This window comes from Pygocentrus nattereri, chromosome 16 (genome assembly GCF_015220715.1).
Source record: "Pygocentrus nattereri isolate fPygNat1 chromosome 16, fPygNat1.pri, whole genome shotgun sequence".
NCBI classification, from domain to species: Eukaryota; Metazoa; Chordata; class Actinopteri; order Characiformes; family Serrasalmidae; genus Pygocentrus; species Pygocentrus nattereri.
This window is the reverse complement of record NC_051226.1, coordinates 23,871,928-23,890,324: the sequence shown is the minus strand read 5'-3', so window position 1 is coordinate 23,890,324 and position 18,397 is coordinate 23,871,928. Positions and strand designations below refer to the sequence as shown.

Genomic DNA, 18,397 nt, shown 5'->3' with positions numbered 1-18,397 from the left:
TGAATATAGTATATTGCTAGGAAAAAATAAGATTTATCACATGTAAACAGACGCTTTCACTCCGTGGGTTTTCGCGTTATTTTATCCTCACTTCTGATTGGTTGTTGGATTCGTGAGCCCGCCCATCTCTCAGTGAACCTGCCTATCACGTGACACGGTTTTTTTGCGTCGTCGACCGGCTGCGAGCTGGAAGGAGGTTTGTTGAATATTGAGCTAATTTTGAGCTGTTCAGCCGCCGACTGTGTCTGTATGTGTGTGGTGGATGAATAGATTTCAGTACGTTGTGCGCTCCTGTCGGGACGTTTGTAGTAACCACCCCTCTGAAGTAGGACTTCGCTGATAGCGCGCAGAGTTTGGTGGTGCTAGTTTGTTGTGTGAAGTGTCCGCCTGCCCTTCCCTCCTGTGTTGTTTAGAAGGCGAGTTTGGTTAAACGCCTAGTTAACTTTCTCATTACGCTGATTAACTCAGCGCTAGTTCTTCTGTACTGCCTTAATAATCTGATATCACAGTTAGTTCAGCCTCCTGTTTTACACCGCTGAGCCCGCCTGTGCACAGAGTTAGTGTCCACTATCAGTGGCGACCTTCTGCTTTACGGCTCTGTCAGGAACAAGAACCTGAATCCTTCAGCGACTTCTTTGCTCGTTCACAAGGACCTCGAACCGGACAGAAGCGGATAACGTCGTTCATGAAGGCTAACGTTAGCTAGCCGGACTGTTGTGAGCACAGCTCCAGCTTCGAGAAGTTTTGTCAGCTCACTGACTGACAGGCTGTCCTGCTCCAGCAGCGCAGGCCGGACACTCGTGTGAGCTGTCCTCTGTTTTAGCACCGTGACTGCGGAACCCGTTGCTGTTAATCTTTAACATTAGCGTTAGGCTGGCTGACCAGTCACGACCTTCTGACCGCCTAACAGCATTTGTTGTCGTCGCTCCGACATACGGTGGTGTGTCATCTACTCGGCTTAAACGGCTCTAATCCGCAGTTGACGAAATCTAACTGAAAGTTACAGACTAATCCTTTGGTTTAAAGGGGAATTCCACCGCCTCAAAACATAATTCTTTGTAATTAAATCGTTAAACTGTGAACAGAGTCGTTCAGAGTGGTTTAATGTGTTTAATTCTCACTCTAGTGCAACCACAGAAATCTGCTGAGTCACAATTATTCACAACAGTGGCGACGGGAACCAGACGTCCGAAGAATTGATGATGGTAAAATAATGGTCAGTCAGAAAAATACGTTTTCTTGGCGGACTGTTTTGCCTTACAGGATTCTTCATATGTCCCTCCACCATTAATTGATTAAAATAAATGGACTAAAAAAGATTTTAGACCAAAGCTTTCTCACAAAACGTAAAACAATGTGTTCATAACCATTCTGTGTAATAACGTTTTTTGTGGGGGAGCTTTTAGGGGCATTAAACTCCTCAGACTTTCCTACCACAACCTCTCAGAACAGCTCTGACTCAGCAAGTTTCCCTAGAACAAAGCATTTCACACCAAACCACTCTGATTGTGTTGACATGTCAATCATTTAGTTATGCAGAAAATTTGAATAATCTATGGAGTTCCCCTTTAAAACCTCTCACAGACAGTTATTACAAAAGTTGGGTGAAAACCATTGTTTTGACATTGTTTTATGCCTAAAAGGTATTTTTAAATATACTCATGTTGGAGGGGCATAGACAGTGCTGTAAGGTAAAACAATCCCCCTAGAAAACCCCTTTTTAACCACTACATTACCATTATAAACATTTCATATTAAAACTCAGAAGACGTGTGGGTCCACAGGTTAATTAGGATAACAAATACAGTGGCTATGTTTGTGTTGTAGATATTACTGCCATTGGTTCTTATTACCATCATTGTAAATAGTGTCTGAAGAGTGTCTCTACCACCATTTCTTCTTAGCCCTCCCTGAATGTCTTTGTTGACATCTCTTTATTTACATTGTTTACAGAATTGAATAATGCAGAATTATAAATGTAAAATATTAAGTGAAATCCCCCTTTAAAACAAGCGTACTGCAGTTTTCTGGGAGTCGCAGGGTTCACTGAGCTTTTGGATTCTGGTTAAGTGTAAATCTACCAGCAGAGGGCCAGAGTTTTTAATAACCAAGCAACATACTTACTTGGTATATTCTGAAAATCTCTGTTTAATTCCAGCTTTTCCACCATAATTTAGTTTCAGCGTTGGATGAGCTCTCCTTTTGAGTCTTGATTCAGTGTTTCTTCCTCTTCCTCTTAGTGATTTTTGTCAGCAGTGTCACAAATAAAATTGAATTGCTGCTTCTTAGGGAAGATCATGGCTGCTCCAGTGTATCTGGGTGAGGGTTCGCAGGTTCGTGGTGGAGATCCATACTTCACAGAGATCATCAGCAAGAGGATGCGAGTACCAGATCGCCTGAGTGTCGGCCATGGAATCCTGGCTGAGGAACAGAGGCCTGAGGATCTACTTCCTGTCTACAGCATGCATGTACCAGACAGACTGGCCTTAACAGGTGAGAAAAGCACACATGGGTGTTACAGCTTACTACCTTTAAAATGTGTTGAGCAGTTTTGTTAAAATGCTTTGGTCAAGATTCATCCTGCAGAACCCAGACAATCCAAGTCACTCCATGTAGACTATATGTAGATACTTAGGTTAAGTGATACTTTATTAATCCCACAAACGGGGAAATTCCACCTCCGCATTTAACCCATCCGTGAAGTGAAACACCACATACACACTAGTGAACACACACACTAGGGGGCAGTGAGCACACTTGTCCGGAGCGGTGGGCAGCCCTATCCACGGCGCCCGGGGAGCAATTAGGGGTTAGGTGTCTTGCTCAAGGACACCTCAGTCATGGACTGTTGGTGCTGGGGATTGAGGTGTCTTGAGGTGACTTGCACTGTAAAAATGAGCTGAAAATGGCAATTAAACTACATAATTTATGGAAAGTTATCAATTTACTCAATTCATAAAAAATTCTATAAAGTGCAAATAGTTTTTCCAGTCACGTTTCTAATTCACATTTCTAACTCACATTTATATTTTCATTTTAAAAATAGCTCTGAAATTACGGGTGGGTGATATGATAATACATTATGTCTTAATGTGCATATTGTGGATGTCATCAGTACTTAAAGAACACTGACTAACTGCATGTTTTATTACAAAGAGAGCATAATTAAGCCTGTTTAATTGGATTTAGTACAATATACTTTGTAAAACATTGAATAAATATCATTGTAGTTTTTAATATTATTATCATCATTGTAATATGTGGCACGACAGGTTTTATTTTGTCTGTTCCAACTTACTAAATCTAAGAAAATAAATATGGTGATGCATATTGTGTATCATGAAAATGTCTTGATGTATCACAATATAATACTTTTGCCATGTTGCCCACACCTACCTGAAATCTAACACAACTTCAAGATTTCAAGATGCGTTTAATGTATTTGAAGAATCATAATTGATTGGCCTGTTGGGATCCTAAAATTTTAGCTGACGATTAATCGCCAGTTAAATAATTTTAGTTATGTAAAATAATAATTTTTTTCAATCTCATATGCAGCCCTCAAAGTAAAAGCCTAAATTGGGCAAATTGGCTGATTAGCTATTTTGCTTTGTAGCTATTAATACTTAGTAGCTCACAACTGAAGACACAAACAGCTGAAGCTCATATAAATAAACATTTCCCACTGCTGCCCTCTAAAGGTGTGTATAGGGCAAATCAGCAGTAAGTCACAACAGCAGATAATTTACTTTCAGTTGCAGAACACAAGTAAAACTGGACTGGTACAACAGGACTTTTGTACTAATCAGTTAGAGTGTTATTTAACCAAGTTATTAGAAAAAAATGAAACCTTTTTTTAAAAAAAAAAAAACTGATCTGCGTGTTTGGCAACTTCATCTTCATCTGGAAGAGAAAATGATTTGCTTAATTGTCATTGGCTTCAGCTGCAAGTGCTACCAAAGACAGTGGATCTCTTTGTCTCACTTGACTGAATGTGTGGATGTCAGTTGTCCACCTGGAAGTTAAACCAACCTTCATATTTACATACATTCTGATAAGGCCTATCGCACCAAGTCACAAGTTAGAACTTCATAGGACCCATGATGTACCATGGAAACATATGTTCTCTGCTTTCTTTTATTTACTTGCATTTACCTCAACTCAGTCGATGAAAATATATTGGGTGCATTTTGTTTAACAGTCAACGTGTGAACTCATCTGCATCTGATTCAGGAAACTGATGTATGATGATGAAACAATCAGTGATTTGTTATTGCTAATATCATTGATGATATTGAGAGTAATTGTGATTATCGAACATACAAAGCATTTTTGAAATAAAACTTTGATCATACATATACACTGAAGATGAAATTTGCATGAGCTCATTTTATTACCAGATTTGACCATATGCAACATTGTGTTGTTACACAAACATGTGATTGTGAAAACTTTCACCTGTGGAAAATGATTGGAATCAGCTCAGATAATTGCGATCAGGTGATTATGTAATTACTAGGCCAGGCCAAAGTGTTGAGTGGCCAGAGATTCACATCTGTTGCAGATATTGTAACAAAATATTTTCAACGTTGGCAGATGCTCCTGACCTCAGTCCACGGCCACTGTTCTCCAAGCAAAGTGCCTCGTCAATGTGGGATCTGCAGCGTGGAACGTGGGGTAAGGAGGCATACACGCGAGAGCCCGTTCAGGTAATCTGACATAGCAAATGTTAGTAAATCTTCCTTTAGCTCTACTTTGTCTTAAATCAGATCTCTAGAGGCAATGACACAACAGATCCTACTAAGATAAAGATTCTTTTGTTTTTGGTTTGTGGTTTAGTGACGGGAATACCTGGAGACAATGAGTTGGTGTTTTGAATCTGATAAGTGTTTGTGTGTAATGCTGACCCTATTTGCTTGCTGTTGTTTATCTACTCGTTATCTATTGTGTTCCAGGTTTAAGGTGGCAGTGTCATTGTTCTGACCAGATGTCAGACCAATAGGCTATGCACTGTATTACTGTATTGTAAAAGTTAAGAGACTGTAACTTGTTTTAACAGTCTGCTGTATTACCTACAGAGTCCGCTACGCAGATCGTATAGTGACCAGACATTCGGTAGAACCCCACCTGGAACCCCCACACACTCCAAACAAGCACTACATTCTCCTTCTATGTGAGTAAGCAGCACAAGTGTAATTTTATGTGTCAGCTTGTTGGGGGAACCCCTTATATCAGTGGAGGTGACATTATTGGGTCTTTGATTTGGCAGACTAGGAGAGAGATGCTACTCACTGAGTTCAATTCAAGAGTAGCATAGGTTTCACAGTTAGCAGGCCTTGCTAATTGTAAAGCTACCAGCAGAGGGCAAGACTGAAACAGGGTTATTATGGTTTTCATTGTTTATTTTGTTTTTCATTTTCAGTATCGTTTCAGTCAGTTTTAAAAGTGTATTGATAGGTTTAGTTTTTATTGCATATGACTGACTGCTTTCTTCCTGAAGGACGCAGGTTGTGAACTTTACTCGTCAAGTAACTTTAATCGTCACCAAATCTTGGGAATATACTGCGTGACTTGCACTACAAAGCTGTCCTACGTGCATTGAAAATAGGAAAGCTAAGTCACAACTATAATGTCCATTAAAACGATCCAAAAATACCACTGAATACAAATAATTGCTTTTGTATTTTCAGTGGATGTAGGACAGATTTGTAGTGCTAGTTTTCATCTTCATATTTGTTCTCATTAACGATAATAACTCTGGACTCAGCTGGGTTCCTGCATTATAGTATGCCACCTTCTTCACTTCAATACAATATTTGGCATCATTATTTTTTTTTAAACAAGGATACACAGGATACAAGCTCTTTTTATATTCACCATTAAATAAATGGACTTGGTGAACCATTTTATGGACATTGTATTTAATGTTGGGCTGGGTATCAGTTTATGGCACAAATCATAGAAATAGTATAGAAAAATTCATACTTCATACTAATTTCAGCCACACCCACTTTGTTTGATAAATCAAATAAGGCATCAAAAAGCATATTGTATAGGAAGTGGTATGAAAGTTTAGGTATCAGTTTCAAAAACGTCTGAGTGACACCCAGCCTTAAGGTGTACTCAGTTCAGCCAGTCTGGTGAGTTCCCTGTTCAAACACACCTGAATCAATTCACCTGTTTTAGGCTTCCACCACCAGCTGTACATGAGCTCAAACACAGGCTAGTTAAAAGGTAAGTATTTACTAAGTTCAGGTTTGTGGATTACTGAATCAAACTGGGTCACACCACATAAATTATTTAACTTTTTATATTACTTTGTACTTGCTGAATATGCGCACATGTTGGGGAAAACCAATAGAAACGTCAAAGAATTTTTTGCAGTTAAGATAACTAACCTGTGTTCTGTAATCTTACTTTCAAATGTAATTATGACCCTGGTTTCAACTCGAAACGTGAAGCGTACAGTTATACTGTGCTGATATACTAGCACAGTAAAGTAGGTGTTATATTGGACATTTGCTAGATATTTGATTTTCTCGGTTCCATTACCCCCACCCCTCAGAAACTAGAGAAGACACTACAATGAAATGAATGTCAAAAATGCTGTCCAAACAGTAAAACAGTGATGCACCATTGCTTAATGGAGCAGCTAAAAAGTGCACAACCTGTAAAACTGTGAATGTTTACATTTTAATATATTAAAGATCGTCATGATTGTAGTGGTTATTTTGGGAAAGCTATCAGCTTTAGTACAGAGATTTTATATAAAAGTTCAATACCATGGACGCAGCAATAAATAAAAAATGTTACATAATTTCTGAAAGAGAACAAAGAAATATTGAAACACTGTGAAAGGTGTAGTAGGTACCTAGGAGGATGGCTGACTTACTACAGTTATTTTTATATATATATATATATATATATATATATATATATATATATATATATATAAAATATAATTCATATTGTATTGATATGGTAATACATTTACAATTTTAAATGATTACAAAACATTAAAGTAATATTGAGACACTTTGAAGGTTGCATTAAGTACTAAGGAGTGAGGAAATAATAAAGAATAAAAAAAACAAACAAAAAATAATTTTTATTGGTACTAAATTTTATAAAATGTTAAACATTTTGGAAAAACAATCCTGTAAACTTGTACACTTTGGGCCTCATTCACCAACCGTTCTTCAGAAGAAATTTCTTCTTAAAGCCCACTTATACAGTTTTCACAAGAATTCTTCTTTCTTATTTGGGATTTGTTTTTAGGTAAGAGCAGAATCTACACACATTCAAGAGCACGAAGGTGTGAACAATTCTGTGGTTTAAGAACATGTATCTGATGTAGACAGTCACTCACAGAACAAATCCAAGAAAGACTTGGGAAAACTCTACTTGCCCGGCTAGCTCAGTCGGTAGAGCATGAGACTCTTAATCTCAGGGTCGTGGGTTCGAGCCCCACGTTGGGCGTGACTTGCTTTTGCTAAATTTCCTTCAGAATCAGTAAAGTATCTATCCATCTATGTATCTATCTTGTTCTGAATATGTTATCATCGTGTTAAAGTGGCACATGCATTAGTTAGTTTTTACTAGTTGGGACGTGATTTAAGGTACAACTGAATTAGGTAAAAGAGCAGTTTGAAACGAAACCAGTCGTAGTTGTGGTTCAGCAGAGAAATCACAGAGCAGAACTGCAGCCCTCCAGGACTCAAGTTGAAAACTTGTGTTCGTGTTTGTGTAGTATTATATAAGTGTCTTTTAATCCTACTTCTGGGGATCCACTGACCTGCACAGTTACAGCTTTTCCCCCAACATACCTGACTCAGCTCACCAATGGCTTATCAAGCCACTTCATGAGCTGGATCAGATGTGTTGCTGCAGGGAATAGTTAAACCTCTGTAGTGCTGTGGTTCCCAATAGCAGGTTTACAAAATAAGGTATAATGTGGTATTAAATAACAGTGGTTTTGTTTGTCCTGCTCTCGACCTGCCTTCAGTAGCCGCTGTGCTGGAAGAGCGCCCCCTGTAGACCCAGATATGCCCCTGCCTGATCCCCTGCAGTTCCCCAACAGCCCACCCAGCCTACTGTGCCCACAGAGCATGCTCCAGGCGGCCAGGCAGCTGGGCCAGCAGGCATCAAAGAAAATCCTCCAGACTGTCTCTCAAAAATACTCTTCCAGGTGAAATGCTCCTAGATCCCACCCTTTCCCGAGCCCCACCCTTGCCTAACCCCCACCCTCGGTTGCCATGGTTGCTAACAAGCTAATGTGATGATGAGCTTGTTGTAGTGCCTCTATTTTTCAAACTTAAAGTATGCTTGGATGGTGCAGCTTGAGCAACATCCATCAAAAGTAAATGTTAAATTAATGCTATGTGTGTGATGACATCTCACTGGGGAACGTAAAGCATTGTGAACCCCCTGTGGGCATCTCTGAGCTCTTTTGAGCTTTTTGAGCTTTTTTGAGTTCTGTTAGAGGCCATTAATGCTTCTGCCTGCTGCGTTCTTCACTGCTCACTCTGGTTTAATCACTTCACTGCTTTTGCTGTGCCTATAGTGTAGCTGAGTAACCCTTTGCTGCGCTTGCTAGAGCTTGTAGATCACTATGGTGACTGGCATTAAAGAGGTTCTAGTTCAATGCGAGTTCAATGAATGCCCATTCCTGTGGGCTCTGGTCTTTCTTTTGTATTTGAAGGTTCGGTTTCCAAGAAAACCCTCCACCTCAGCCAGAGATCCACACTGATCAGACCAGGAAAAGGTGATAGAGGCTTCTTCTGGTTCTGTTTGTTGATGCTTGAATGAATTAACTTGATGAATTTAGAGGAGCTTGCATTTTGTTTTAATGTAGCTGATCGAACAAGACATGTTTGTTGTCTGAGGTTTGCTTCTTTAGCTGTGAGGCTAATGTGGCTAAGAAGCTAAGAAGCTAAAAAGCCACCGGTTAACATGGTGGAAGCTGCATACCTTCACATTGGAGTGCCTGAAACGTTCTGAAAAAAGTAAGCTGCATGACTTAAACAGTAGTATGGCTGCTTACAAGCATGATTAATACTAGAAAAAATGAATGTGGCTGAAATTATTTTCTCCTTTTTTTGATTTTCAAACAGTGATGCCTGGTTGAATATCATTTAAATCATTTAGGTTTATTTTTGTGATTTTAATTTTAAATTGATTTTAGCAGCATTTTCTAATTTAATGGCCAAATTGTGTGCTTTGAATGAAGAGTTTGTGTATGAGAGTGCCATGTTGGTTCTTCTGTTGGTTTTCTAGATTTCAGAGATGTGAAGCTTTTCTTAGTGTCTGTTGAACTCTTAAGCACCCATTGCTCCGTCATCCACCATCTCTTATCTCTTATGGTGGTGAGATTGTCATATTGATGTGTGTTGTGTGGTCTGCTAGTCATGAAAGGAAGTTGAATTGGAGCAGTGCAGTAATTAACATTAAGAGTAATGCATATGTGAAAGAGCTCTGACCTGAACTAAAGTGTCTCTCCGATGCTGTTTGCTCGTCTCAGCACTGTGCAGGAGTCCTGGCTCAGTCCTGAAGAAGAGACGGGAACTGCAGTTGAGTTCATCGTGCTTCGCAGACAGGTCAGTTCATACAGCTTTACTTAGACTGTTCTGATCATCACTGTCTCACAAAAACCTTGTATCTGATTAAAGTTCTTTTACATAATTTGGAAACTCCCCTTATTTTTTGCCATGTGTTCAGATTGTACAATGAGCAGACCAACAGAAATGGTCCAAAATGACTTCAAATAATCTGGTTACTTTAATTTCCATTATAAGTTAAGAGGAAAGGGCTTCATTCACCAACTGTTCTTAAGAAGAAAAAAAAAAATCTTCTTAAGACCCACTTACACAGTTTTCACTTAAATTTCTGACATTCACCAGTGTTTCCTTAATTGAGATGTGCTCTTAAGTAAGAACAGAATCTGCACACTCAAGCACAGAAGTGCAAACTGTTCTGCGGCTTAAGAACATCATGAATCTTATGTAAACTTTTTCTTAGGACCCTTCTCAAAAACACATTTTATACCAAGATATAAAAACTAAGATACATAGTAAGATATTGGTGAATGAGGTCCATTGTTTGTTTTTTTTTTCTTCTCTGTTTTGGAGATATTTGTTTTAACAGCGACATTATATTTGACTAGTGTTGATCCTGTGAAAAGTTTGGGGACACTTGAAACAAAAAGCATGTTTCAGTTACTTAACACATTGAAGAAAGGCACTTCATTTTGAGGAAAATAAGATCACTCATGTAATTGTTTCAAAATGTATGACGGTGCTATCTCAGAATAATACAAAAACCCCTTGTTCTGATGTCAGCACTCAAACTTTTCAGCTGTTTAAAGGGGACCTAATATGCGTTTTCAGTTTTTCACTTTTCCTTAGTGTGCTTTATAGCATTTTGTGCATGTAAATGGACTGTAAATTTACAAAGCTCATGCCAGAAGGGGTAACCGTTTCCCCACACAAGCTGCTTTTCTCAGCTGCCTGAAATGGTATTCCAGCCTTTTTCCTTGTTACAAGATGATGCAATCTCACAATCCTTAACACAAGTCCTTACTACCCACCACCCAGAAAGCTTGGCATACCCTCACACCACGCACAGCAACTACTGGGCACCGGAAAATGGTGGTTCAGTTTTGTAGCCGTGTTGAGAGGACTTTCATCATCGGACCCTGGCTCAAACTGGAATGGCAGAACCGACACAGTTGGGCAAATAACTACATCAGCGTTTATAGCTGCTCAGGAGAGAAGGGTCTGTCTGCAAACTGCAAGACGGGCATAACATGTAGGGGCAGAACAGCTCTGGGGCTGACCAGTTAGAACAGAGGGGCCAAACTGACCAATAAGACCACATCAGGCACATCTGGGGGTGTGGCTTAAAGATACAGGAGCTCAAATAAAGTGTTTCAGAAAGATGGCGAATTAGACATGTGAGAAAATATAATGTTTTTGGAACATTGAAGCATGTAAATCTATTCTGCTAGACCCCAAAAATAAAATTACAAAGATTGAAAATGAGCATAATGGGTCCCCTTTAAACCTCCTTTGGAGCTAAAGATTTTCAATGTGTACATTAAACAGTAGTTTGTAAAACTGCCAAGTTCTTTATTTAGGCAAAGAAGACTTCTATTCAGTAAACATGAAGCTGAGCATTGCAAAATAGAAAAAGGTTGCTGAATGTTAAGTCTGTCATTTTTTTCAGAAAGCAGGAATTAAATTGAAATGTGCTTCTTTAATGTCGTTGTGGTTAGAAACCACAGATGGCAGTCTTTTTGAGATTGCTTTTAATGATTTGAGGCAAGTCTGTGATTATTTAGGTACTGCTAATCTTTGATGACAAGATTCCATTACATCTTCCATTACATCTACATTAGCCAATTCCAAACTGAAGAAGCAGACTTCAGACACCAAACATGCTTTGGCTGATCAGCTACATTTAAGCTAAGAGGAAAGTTGTGGAAAGCATTTATTCAAGTTCATAAATGTCCTCAAACTTTTGAGAAGCTTTGTATGTGTTATACAACAGTCAGTTTAACCATTGTTTATGGAAAGAGAGGGTAAGGTTTATTTTTGCCATTGTGATTCACAAAGTAACCAGAAGAGGGTGCTACATTCTATCTATAGAGACGTTCAGACGGCAGTAGCCAAGTAATGAACTCATCAGTTCACATGCCTACAGTCCTCTCTGAATGTGCTCCTTAAAGTGCATTCCTCATGCTGCTGTGACAGGTGGTGAAGATGAGCAGGAGGATAGCGGGGCTGGAGAGACAGAACGCTGAACGCAGGCAGAACGAACTGGTGCTTTTCTCTCTGCTGCTGTCTGCCTGTCTGCTTAATGGTTGGCTGTGGATGCGGAGATAACCCTGCAGACCTCTGGCTGATTAACTCCACTCCTCCACATCCTCTCTAACAGGGCTCAGGCAAGCTGCCCTGCTCCTAAACCATGTACATATACAATACATAGCATAGGACTGCATTGAGTCAAGATAAACCAGTGTTGTATATGGGTGAGTTGATTTTTTTTTTTTTTTTTTTTGTTGGGAAGGACTATGAAAACATTACTTTAAGTTACAAGTGTATTCACAACTCTCCACTCCTACAATAAACACAGAAGCACTTATCAATTCAAATGTCATAAAGGGAAGTTCCACCAAATGTTCAAAATTTCTGCATTGACACAAATAATTCAGAGTGGTTTGATGTGGTGGTTCATTGAAGAGAAATCACCCAGATTCCTTTACAGTGGTGACGATAAGGAACAAAGTGTCAATGTCTACAATACACATATGGACATTTATTTACTATCCAAAACCACCAGCAAACCTACATGTGTTCTATGTTTTATAATAGGACAGTGGTTTCAGCCCTTTGAGTACTGTTTTGTCTTACAACATTCTACATATACACGTGCCATGAATAGTTTTATGGCAAAACCTTCTCAAAACTATGGTAAAATAATCTAAATGTTGATGTTAGGTAAGTATTTTGTACAACCCCAATTCCAATGAAGTTGGGATGTTGTGTAAAACATAAATAAAAACAGAATACGATGATTTGCAAATCCTTTTCAACCTATATTCAGTTGAATACACTACAAGACAAGATATTTAATGTTCAAACGGATAAACTTTATTGTTTTTTGCAAATATTCACTCATTTTGAATTTGATGCCTGCAACATGTTCCAAAGAAGTTGGGACAGGGGCATGTTTACCACTGTATTACATCATCTTTCCTTTTAACAACAGTCAATAAGCGTTTGGGAACTGAGGACACTAATTATTGAAGCTTTGTAGGTGGAATTCTTTCCCATTCTTGCTTGATGTACAACTTCAGCTGCTCAAAAGTCCGGGGTCTCCGTCCTCGTATTTTGTGCTTCATAATGCTGAGATACGGAGAGGCGCTACAACATATTATAGTCTTTTACATACTTAATAACTGAAATCATAAATGTGCTGGAGGACTTGATAAATAAGTCTGTATGTTTTACTGTTTTGGATTTCTAACAGATCTTGCCAGTTTTGGCTCTCAAAAAGAATCACACTAATGCTTTTATATTCATGCATGAAGTTTACCTTTTTTTATTTCAGCTTGTTGGACTGCGTTTGTAATGTAATACGCAAGCCTATTTAATCTAGTTTAGTAGATTTTGCATTACTGTCTAGACTCTAGAGCCTTGGACGTTGGTTGCACGCCTTCCTTCCAAGTACATGCAAAAGCTGCTTGTGTGAGCAGACAGAAAAACAACAATCATTTGCTCAGTATATTTATTTATTGAAAAATTAAATTAAAATTTGTCAAGAAAAAAAAAGTTATTTGGAACATGTTCTGGAGTATAAACCAAATAAAAAATGTCAAACCACAAAAGGACAACTGTTTGAGATGAATTTTGTAAAAACAAAATACTTGATTAAAGAGAATACAATTGAATTAAAAATGAATCATGATTGTACAGTAATAACATTGTCAAGCAGCAACTAGAGTACACACTTTGTGATGGAAAAATACTACAAAAATGAAGGAAAACATTCCTCACTAGAAGAAGGCAAAATCAGCCATCTCCGGGCTAAAAAGGGTAGATGCTGTACAAAATTCAAGACCAACAGGAAAATAAACACCTTTTCCTAGATTGTCCTGAGCTGGACTATAGCACATTCTCTTTTTGAAGCTCAAAACATAGTTTTGAGTAACAAATGTAGCAAGACCTTCAAGACGGATAAGGGTGAATGAATCTTAGGTGGGAGTACAGAGATGGCTTCATGCAGGGTTCTCTTTTTATCAGTCCCCCCATTAAAGGTGGTAGCAGCTAATGTCAAGGTCAGGCCATTTATTATAGGCACATTTTGTCTACAGTATCATGAGACCTATATAACAAAGTACTTTGAAATGTCACAAATTAAGGCACCTTACGTGAAAGAAGCAACACTGACATGGTTCTTATTTGTTGCGAAGAACATACTGTACAGTCATAACTGTGCTTACAGTCACTGATCCCAGCCAAGACTCAGTCAACAGCTCTAGGGTCCATTGTCCTGTTTCTATGCCCAAAATTGCTCAAAGTTTAAGTTCTAAAAGGAGACAGGTTTTTAAAATGCCAGTTTTTAGGCATATTTCAACAGTGGTTGATTGGATTATGCGGGAATGATTACCTGTATTCATATTTGAAAGAAACAATGCTTGGAAACTTGTGCTCAAAGGACATAAAGTAAACGGATGGACAAATTTGTGCAGGAATTGTCAAGTACCAGTTGAGTAATACAGACAGGCGGCTCTAAATTTATAGGAAGAACCCCTTTACTGGGCAGTTCCTTGCTGACGTCTTCCATCCATAAAAATAATCTACATGAATTAGACATAAATTCAACAATAAATTCACAATTATAGTCATCGTGAAACATTCTTGGGAATCAGTCAATTCAGAGATAACCAATTAATACTACAACATTAAGAGTGGGTTTACTGGACTAGGATTAGGCCTAGTCTAGGATAAAATTGTAATAACAGGTGATTTACCACTGAAAAGCCTTTTTAGACTGGGATTAAGCTTATTTTGGGTCCAGAAAACTGGTCCATTTTAAGTCTGTAAGTGAAACCACCCAAGTTCATGCAGATTTAAGGCACTACTTAAGGCTATCAAAAATATACTCTTTATTTGTTTTGAGTTACTTTGCACAATAAGAGAGAGAGGTATTTCAAAATGTTGATGAAATGTTTAAATGAAGAGTCATTTCTGCGAGCTAAAGGACTGAATACCAAACAAAGATGAAACACGAAACACTGACTGTATGTTTTCAGGGCCTGTAGAAATCTGCTTTAATAACACAGTAAACTTGTCTTGGACACTTAACGTTGACCAAACGGTAATATTTCTTTGGTCCTGTATTTTTTATTGATGATAAAAAATGGATATGACCTAAGCAAATGCATTATTTCTGTATGCACAAAACAATACTGATTCAGTACCAGAGCGTTGCTTCCATTTGGCAGGCAATGGCATGCAGTGAATGCTCAGAGATATTACACAATGCGCTGCTAACTAAAGTTCCATTCTGCTTTCTGTGCTTTTTTCTGTAACCTTTGGTCAAAAGCTAAATGTCTATTACGCGTTCCCTGGAAAACTGAGAAAGTGAAAACACTGTGAAATACACCTCGAGCTCTCATACACAACCCAACTCTGGCTACAACCAACCGTACTGTTCATAGCAGACAGTGTACTCATAGTAACCATTAGGTAAAAAAGACTGAAATGGCAAGAGACTTTGCGAAGCCTGACATATGAAGTGACCCCACGCATCTACCACATTAAGAAATGTGATGCACTTTGTGAAAGGTGCGGTGACACTTTGTAGTGCTGGTTTTAATAAAAATAAAAAAATTTAAAAAACCCAACCCAGAGTTCTCTCACATCACACACTTACACAAACAAACCCAAAACCAGTTGGGTCATTTGACGTTTTGCATACACAGCAATGTAAGATTCTGGACCTGCACAGAACATCCTGTTGGTCCAATAGACCCATCTATGCACTGCCCACAGATGCATTCTTTAGTAGCTGCTGTTGCTGTTGAAAAAGCTTTACAGACAACTGACAAAAATCCCATTCAAACAAGTGAGAGGTTCTAGTGCTCGGCTCAGTTTTTGTCAAAATAATGACATCGAGTGGGCAGATTTCTGTCATACTCTTAAGACAGATGGGGGGTATTTTTTCTGTTGTGTTATTGAGCTTAAAATTAGCATGGTGGCAAATTCCATAGTCATTGCTTCCAATCTGCCTAGCTTCGTTTCTACAGCCTCTCCATAGTAGATTATCTTAAACTGGAGACTCAACTGAAAGTAGAGCACAACACTGTAGCTGTCTCATGTGAATAATTTAGACAGTTATTGGTATTTAGAGTTGTGATCTCACATCCAGTGAGGTTTTGTTCCATGTTCTGTGAACCTTGACCAACAATGCAACAGTTTTGATGAAAGAACGCATTTGTGGGTGCAGCATGGATGGGCCAGTTCTCTTCAACACTGCATTCCTCACAGTGCCTGTTTTAGTTCCCAAGGCCATACACATTCAGTTCTATTTTACATGTGTCTTACAGTATTTAGATACAGTATTTACATGTAACAACTGTTCCACTAGTTCCCATGCCATCGTATACTCAAGTGCCAAGATTGTAACATTGGTATATGTTCACTACACAAAATATAACCTACAATTAACATTGGAAGCTAAAATGGAAAAAGTAGTGCAATAAATGCAAAATTGGTTACCAATACATTTGGTCCTAAACTCTGGAGAAAGAAAAGGCCACCAGAGAATACTGTACAAAAAAGTTAGTTAATAGTAACTGACATTGTATACTGAGGCTTTTGTTCTGTACAAGGCATAAAATATCACTAAAAATGTAGTGCATTTCAACACACCATTAGTGCCCCCCCCCCAGTAAAGAGCTGATAAAAGAGCATACCGTAGAATAAAGGAATCCTTCACCTGTTTTATGTATTTATGTGTGTGTATGTTAGACAGTTCAGATGAGGATTTCCACCATCTCATTGTCCACATCCTGCTGTGGCGGTGGTTGAGGCAGGGGTTGCTGAGGAAGAGACTGTATGGGAGCTCTTCTCTCTAGAGTGCTGCTGTGGAACACTGGAACATCTGCAGGAAAACAAACCCAACTTACTACAGCTGATACCACAACCTGTGAACATGATCACTTATGTATTTTGAATGTTGATTAAAATGTCACTCATAACAGACTGCTCTGCCACTGGGGTCAGTGTGCCAGCTTCATGTAGGACTGGGTGATTAGATTCATATCACTCACTTGATTTTGATATAGTTTATTTACACATACTTTAATTGTCAAACTATTTGGTGAAACTCAGCTGATTATCACTAGTGTTTTAGGATTGTGTTAAGGCATAGACGATATGGTACATTTAGGTTTATGTTTAGGTTCAGATTTGGCAGAGTCTATTACATTCAAGTTAAGGTCCAAATATTAAGTTTAAGTAATTAAAGCCAAGGTGACTATCCACAAAGCATCTATAGAGCATTAGTTCTCAAACCGATCTTCAAAGACCACCAGACAGTGTAGATTTTTGGTCCTTTAAGTTATGCCAGTAACAATTTATGTAGAGCATTAGGTGTTACCAGAATAACTAATATCTAATATGCTATTAGATTCTAATAGACTAGACTAGACGAACAGTTATATTCATCTTTTAATCCTAAAGAAAATTACTTTAAGGTCTTACTAAAATACACCTTTACAGGGCAGTTATGGTCAGCATTCAACATGCAACACCTTTGAAACTCTGAAACTATGTTTAGTCAACACAATAGGAAATAAGATTAAGAGAAAATGAAGTTGCTGTTGAAGATGTGTGGCCTTCAGTCTCTTCCTATTTAGATACACTTTGTTAAAAAAATGTCCTTTTTTCTCTTCTTGTAATTTCAACTCTGAAAATAAGATGCTAGCTAACTCTGCTACCGGTCACACTTTTGTGCTGTTGGGTGGATGAATGGCTAGATTTCTCCTTCCCTGTCTAACATGTAAAAAGTGCTCATCACATTACCTGCTTTAGAAACAGAAGGGCATCATTATTTAATTACACATTAACATCAATGTTGAGAAAATGTTTGGTTCCAATAATTATCATTATTGCTTTTTGAGGTTTATATCCCAACCACACTCACTGTAAATAGGTGTGGGATGAATTGAGCCAGGTGAACAGCATGTGTAGAAATGTATGTATGCATTACCTGCGATGCGGTCAGGGATGTACACAGGACTTGGGCTGCTAATGCGGTTGTTTGCTACGCTCTGCAGTGCTGGTGTGCTGGGCTTGCTTGTCTCCTGGCTCTTATCCGTCTGGGTGCAGCTGTCCCGGCTGCCTGTCTTAGAGTGTGTGGCGGCAGGCATAGGAGTGGAAGGCAGCACAGGAGACGGAGAGGAGGAGATGGACTCCGCCCTCAGAGAATCGCCTCGGAACTCCGGGCCCAGTAACACACCTGAAGCAAGCAATGGAGAGGGGGAGGGGCTTAACAGCTAAATAAGACAAGCAGGAGAAGAAGTTCCAGAACAGTTTACCTTTTATAGAAGAAGGCAAAAACTATTTTATTCCAAGCAGTTTTAGAGCACTTCTATTGGTCCACTGGTTATGAAATTTGCACACTGTAAATGGCAGCTGCTGTGTGCAAATCAACAGAAATGGAAATGCTTGTTTTTATCTTTTTTTTGACATATTCTGTTCTTTTTAATGCTATTCTGTTATGAACACTGGTTAATCATAAATAGCTTCCATCATCTCAGGATGGGCACGAATATTCAAATATACTGACATAATCTAACCTTCGTATTTGTTTACCTAAAATTGTATTA

The 18,397-nt window shown here is 38.6% G+C and overlaps 2 protein-coding genes and 1 non-coding gene across 16 annotated transcripts in view; 2 read left to right on the top strand and 1 right to left on the bottom strand.

Moving 5' to 3' along the window:
• The first annotated feature begins 154 nt into the window (after positions 1-154).
• Positions 155-12,571, top strand: LOC108431294 (mitochondrial fission factor homolog B). 6 transcript variants are annotated; one of them, XR_005131602.1, is made up of 9 exons: positions 155-196; positions 2,290-2,493; positions 4,597-4,709; positions 5,079-5,173; positions 8,006-8,188; positions 8,702-8,764; positions 8,900-9,005; positions 9,521-9,596; positions 11,751-11,784. XR_005131602.1 is itself a non-coding variant. In XM_017704340.2 (8 exons), exons 2-8 carry the CDS (start codon positions 2,298-2,300, stop codon positions 11,880-11,882), a joined length of 855 nt encoding a protein of 284 aa, XP_017559829.1. In that variant the 5' UTR covers positions 155-196; positions 2,290-2,297; the 3' UTR covers positions 11,883-12,571. The 6 variants fall into 6 exon arrangements, 5 of the variants coding, with proteins under 5 accessions (XP_017559829.1, XP_017559828.1, XP_037401595.1 ...); XM_017704340.2 differs by lacking the exon at positions 8,900-9,005 and having other exon boundaries at positions 8,009-8,188; positions 11,751-12,571; XM_017704339.2 differs by lacking the exon at positions 8,900-9,005 and having other exon boundaries at positions 11,751-12,571.
• Positions 7,407-7,479, top strand: trnak-cuu. Its single transcript has one exon. It is a non-coding gene; the product is annotated as a tRNA-Lys (tRNA).
• Positions 12,572-14,804: 2,233 nt separating the features above from the next.
• Positions 14,805-18,397, bottom strand: part of amot (angiomotin) — a 34,019-nt gene continuing 30,426 nt past the window's right edge. For all 9 annotated transcript variants that reach the window (XM_017704341.2, XM_037545844.1, XM_017704345.2 and 6 more), the window contains 2 exons: positions 17,779-18,027; positions 14,805-16,668 (listed from right to left, as the gene is read on the bottom strand). In XM_017704341.2, the coding sequence (XP_017559830.1) occupies positions 16,541-16,668; positions 17,779-18,027 (377 nt within the window). In that variant the 3' untranslated portion in view covers positions 14,805-16,540. The remainder of the gene's footprint in view (positions 16,669-17,778; positions 18,028-18,397) is intronic.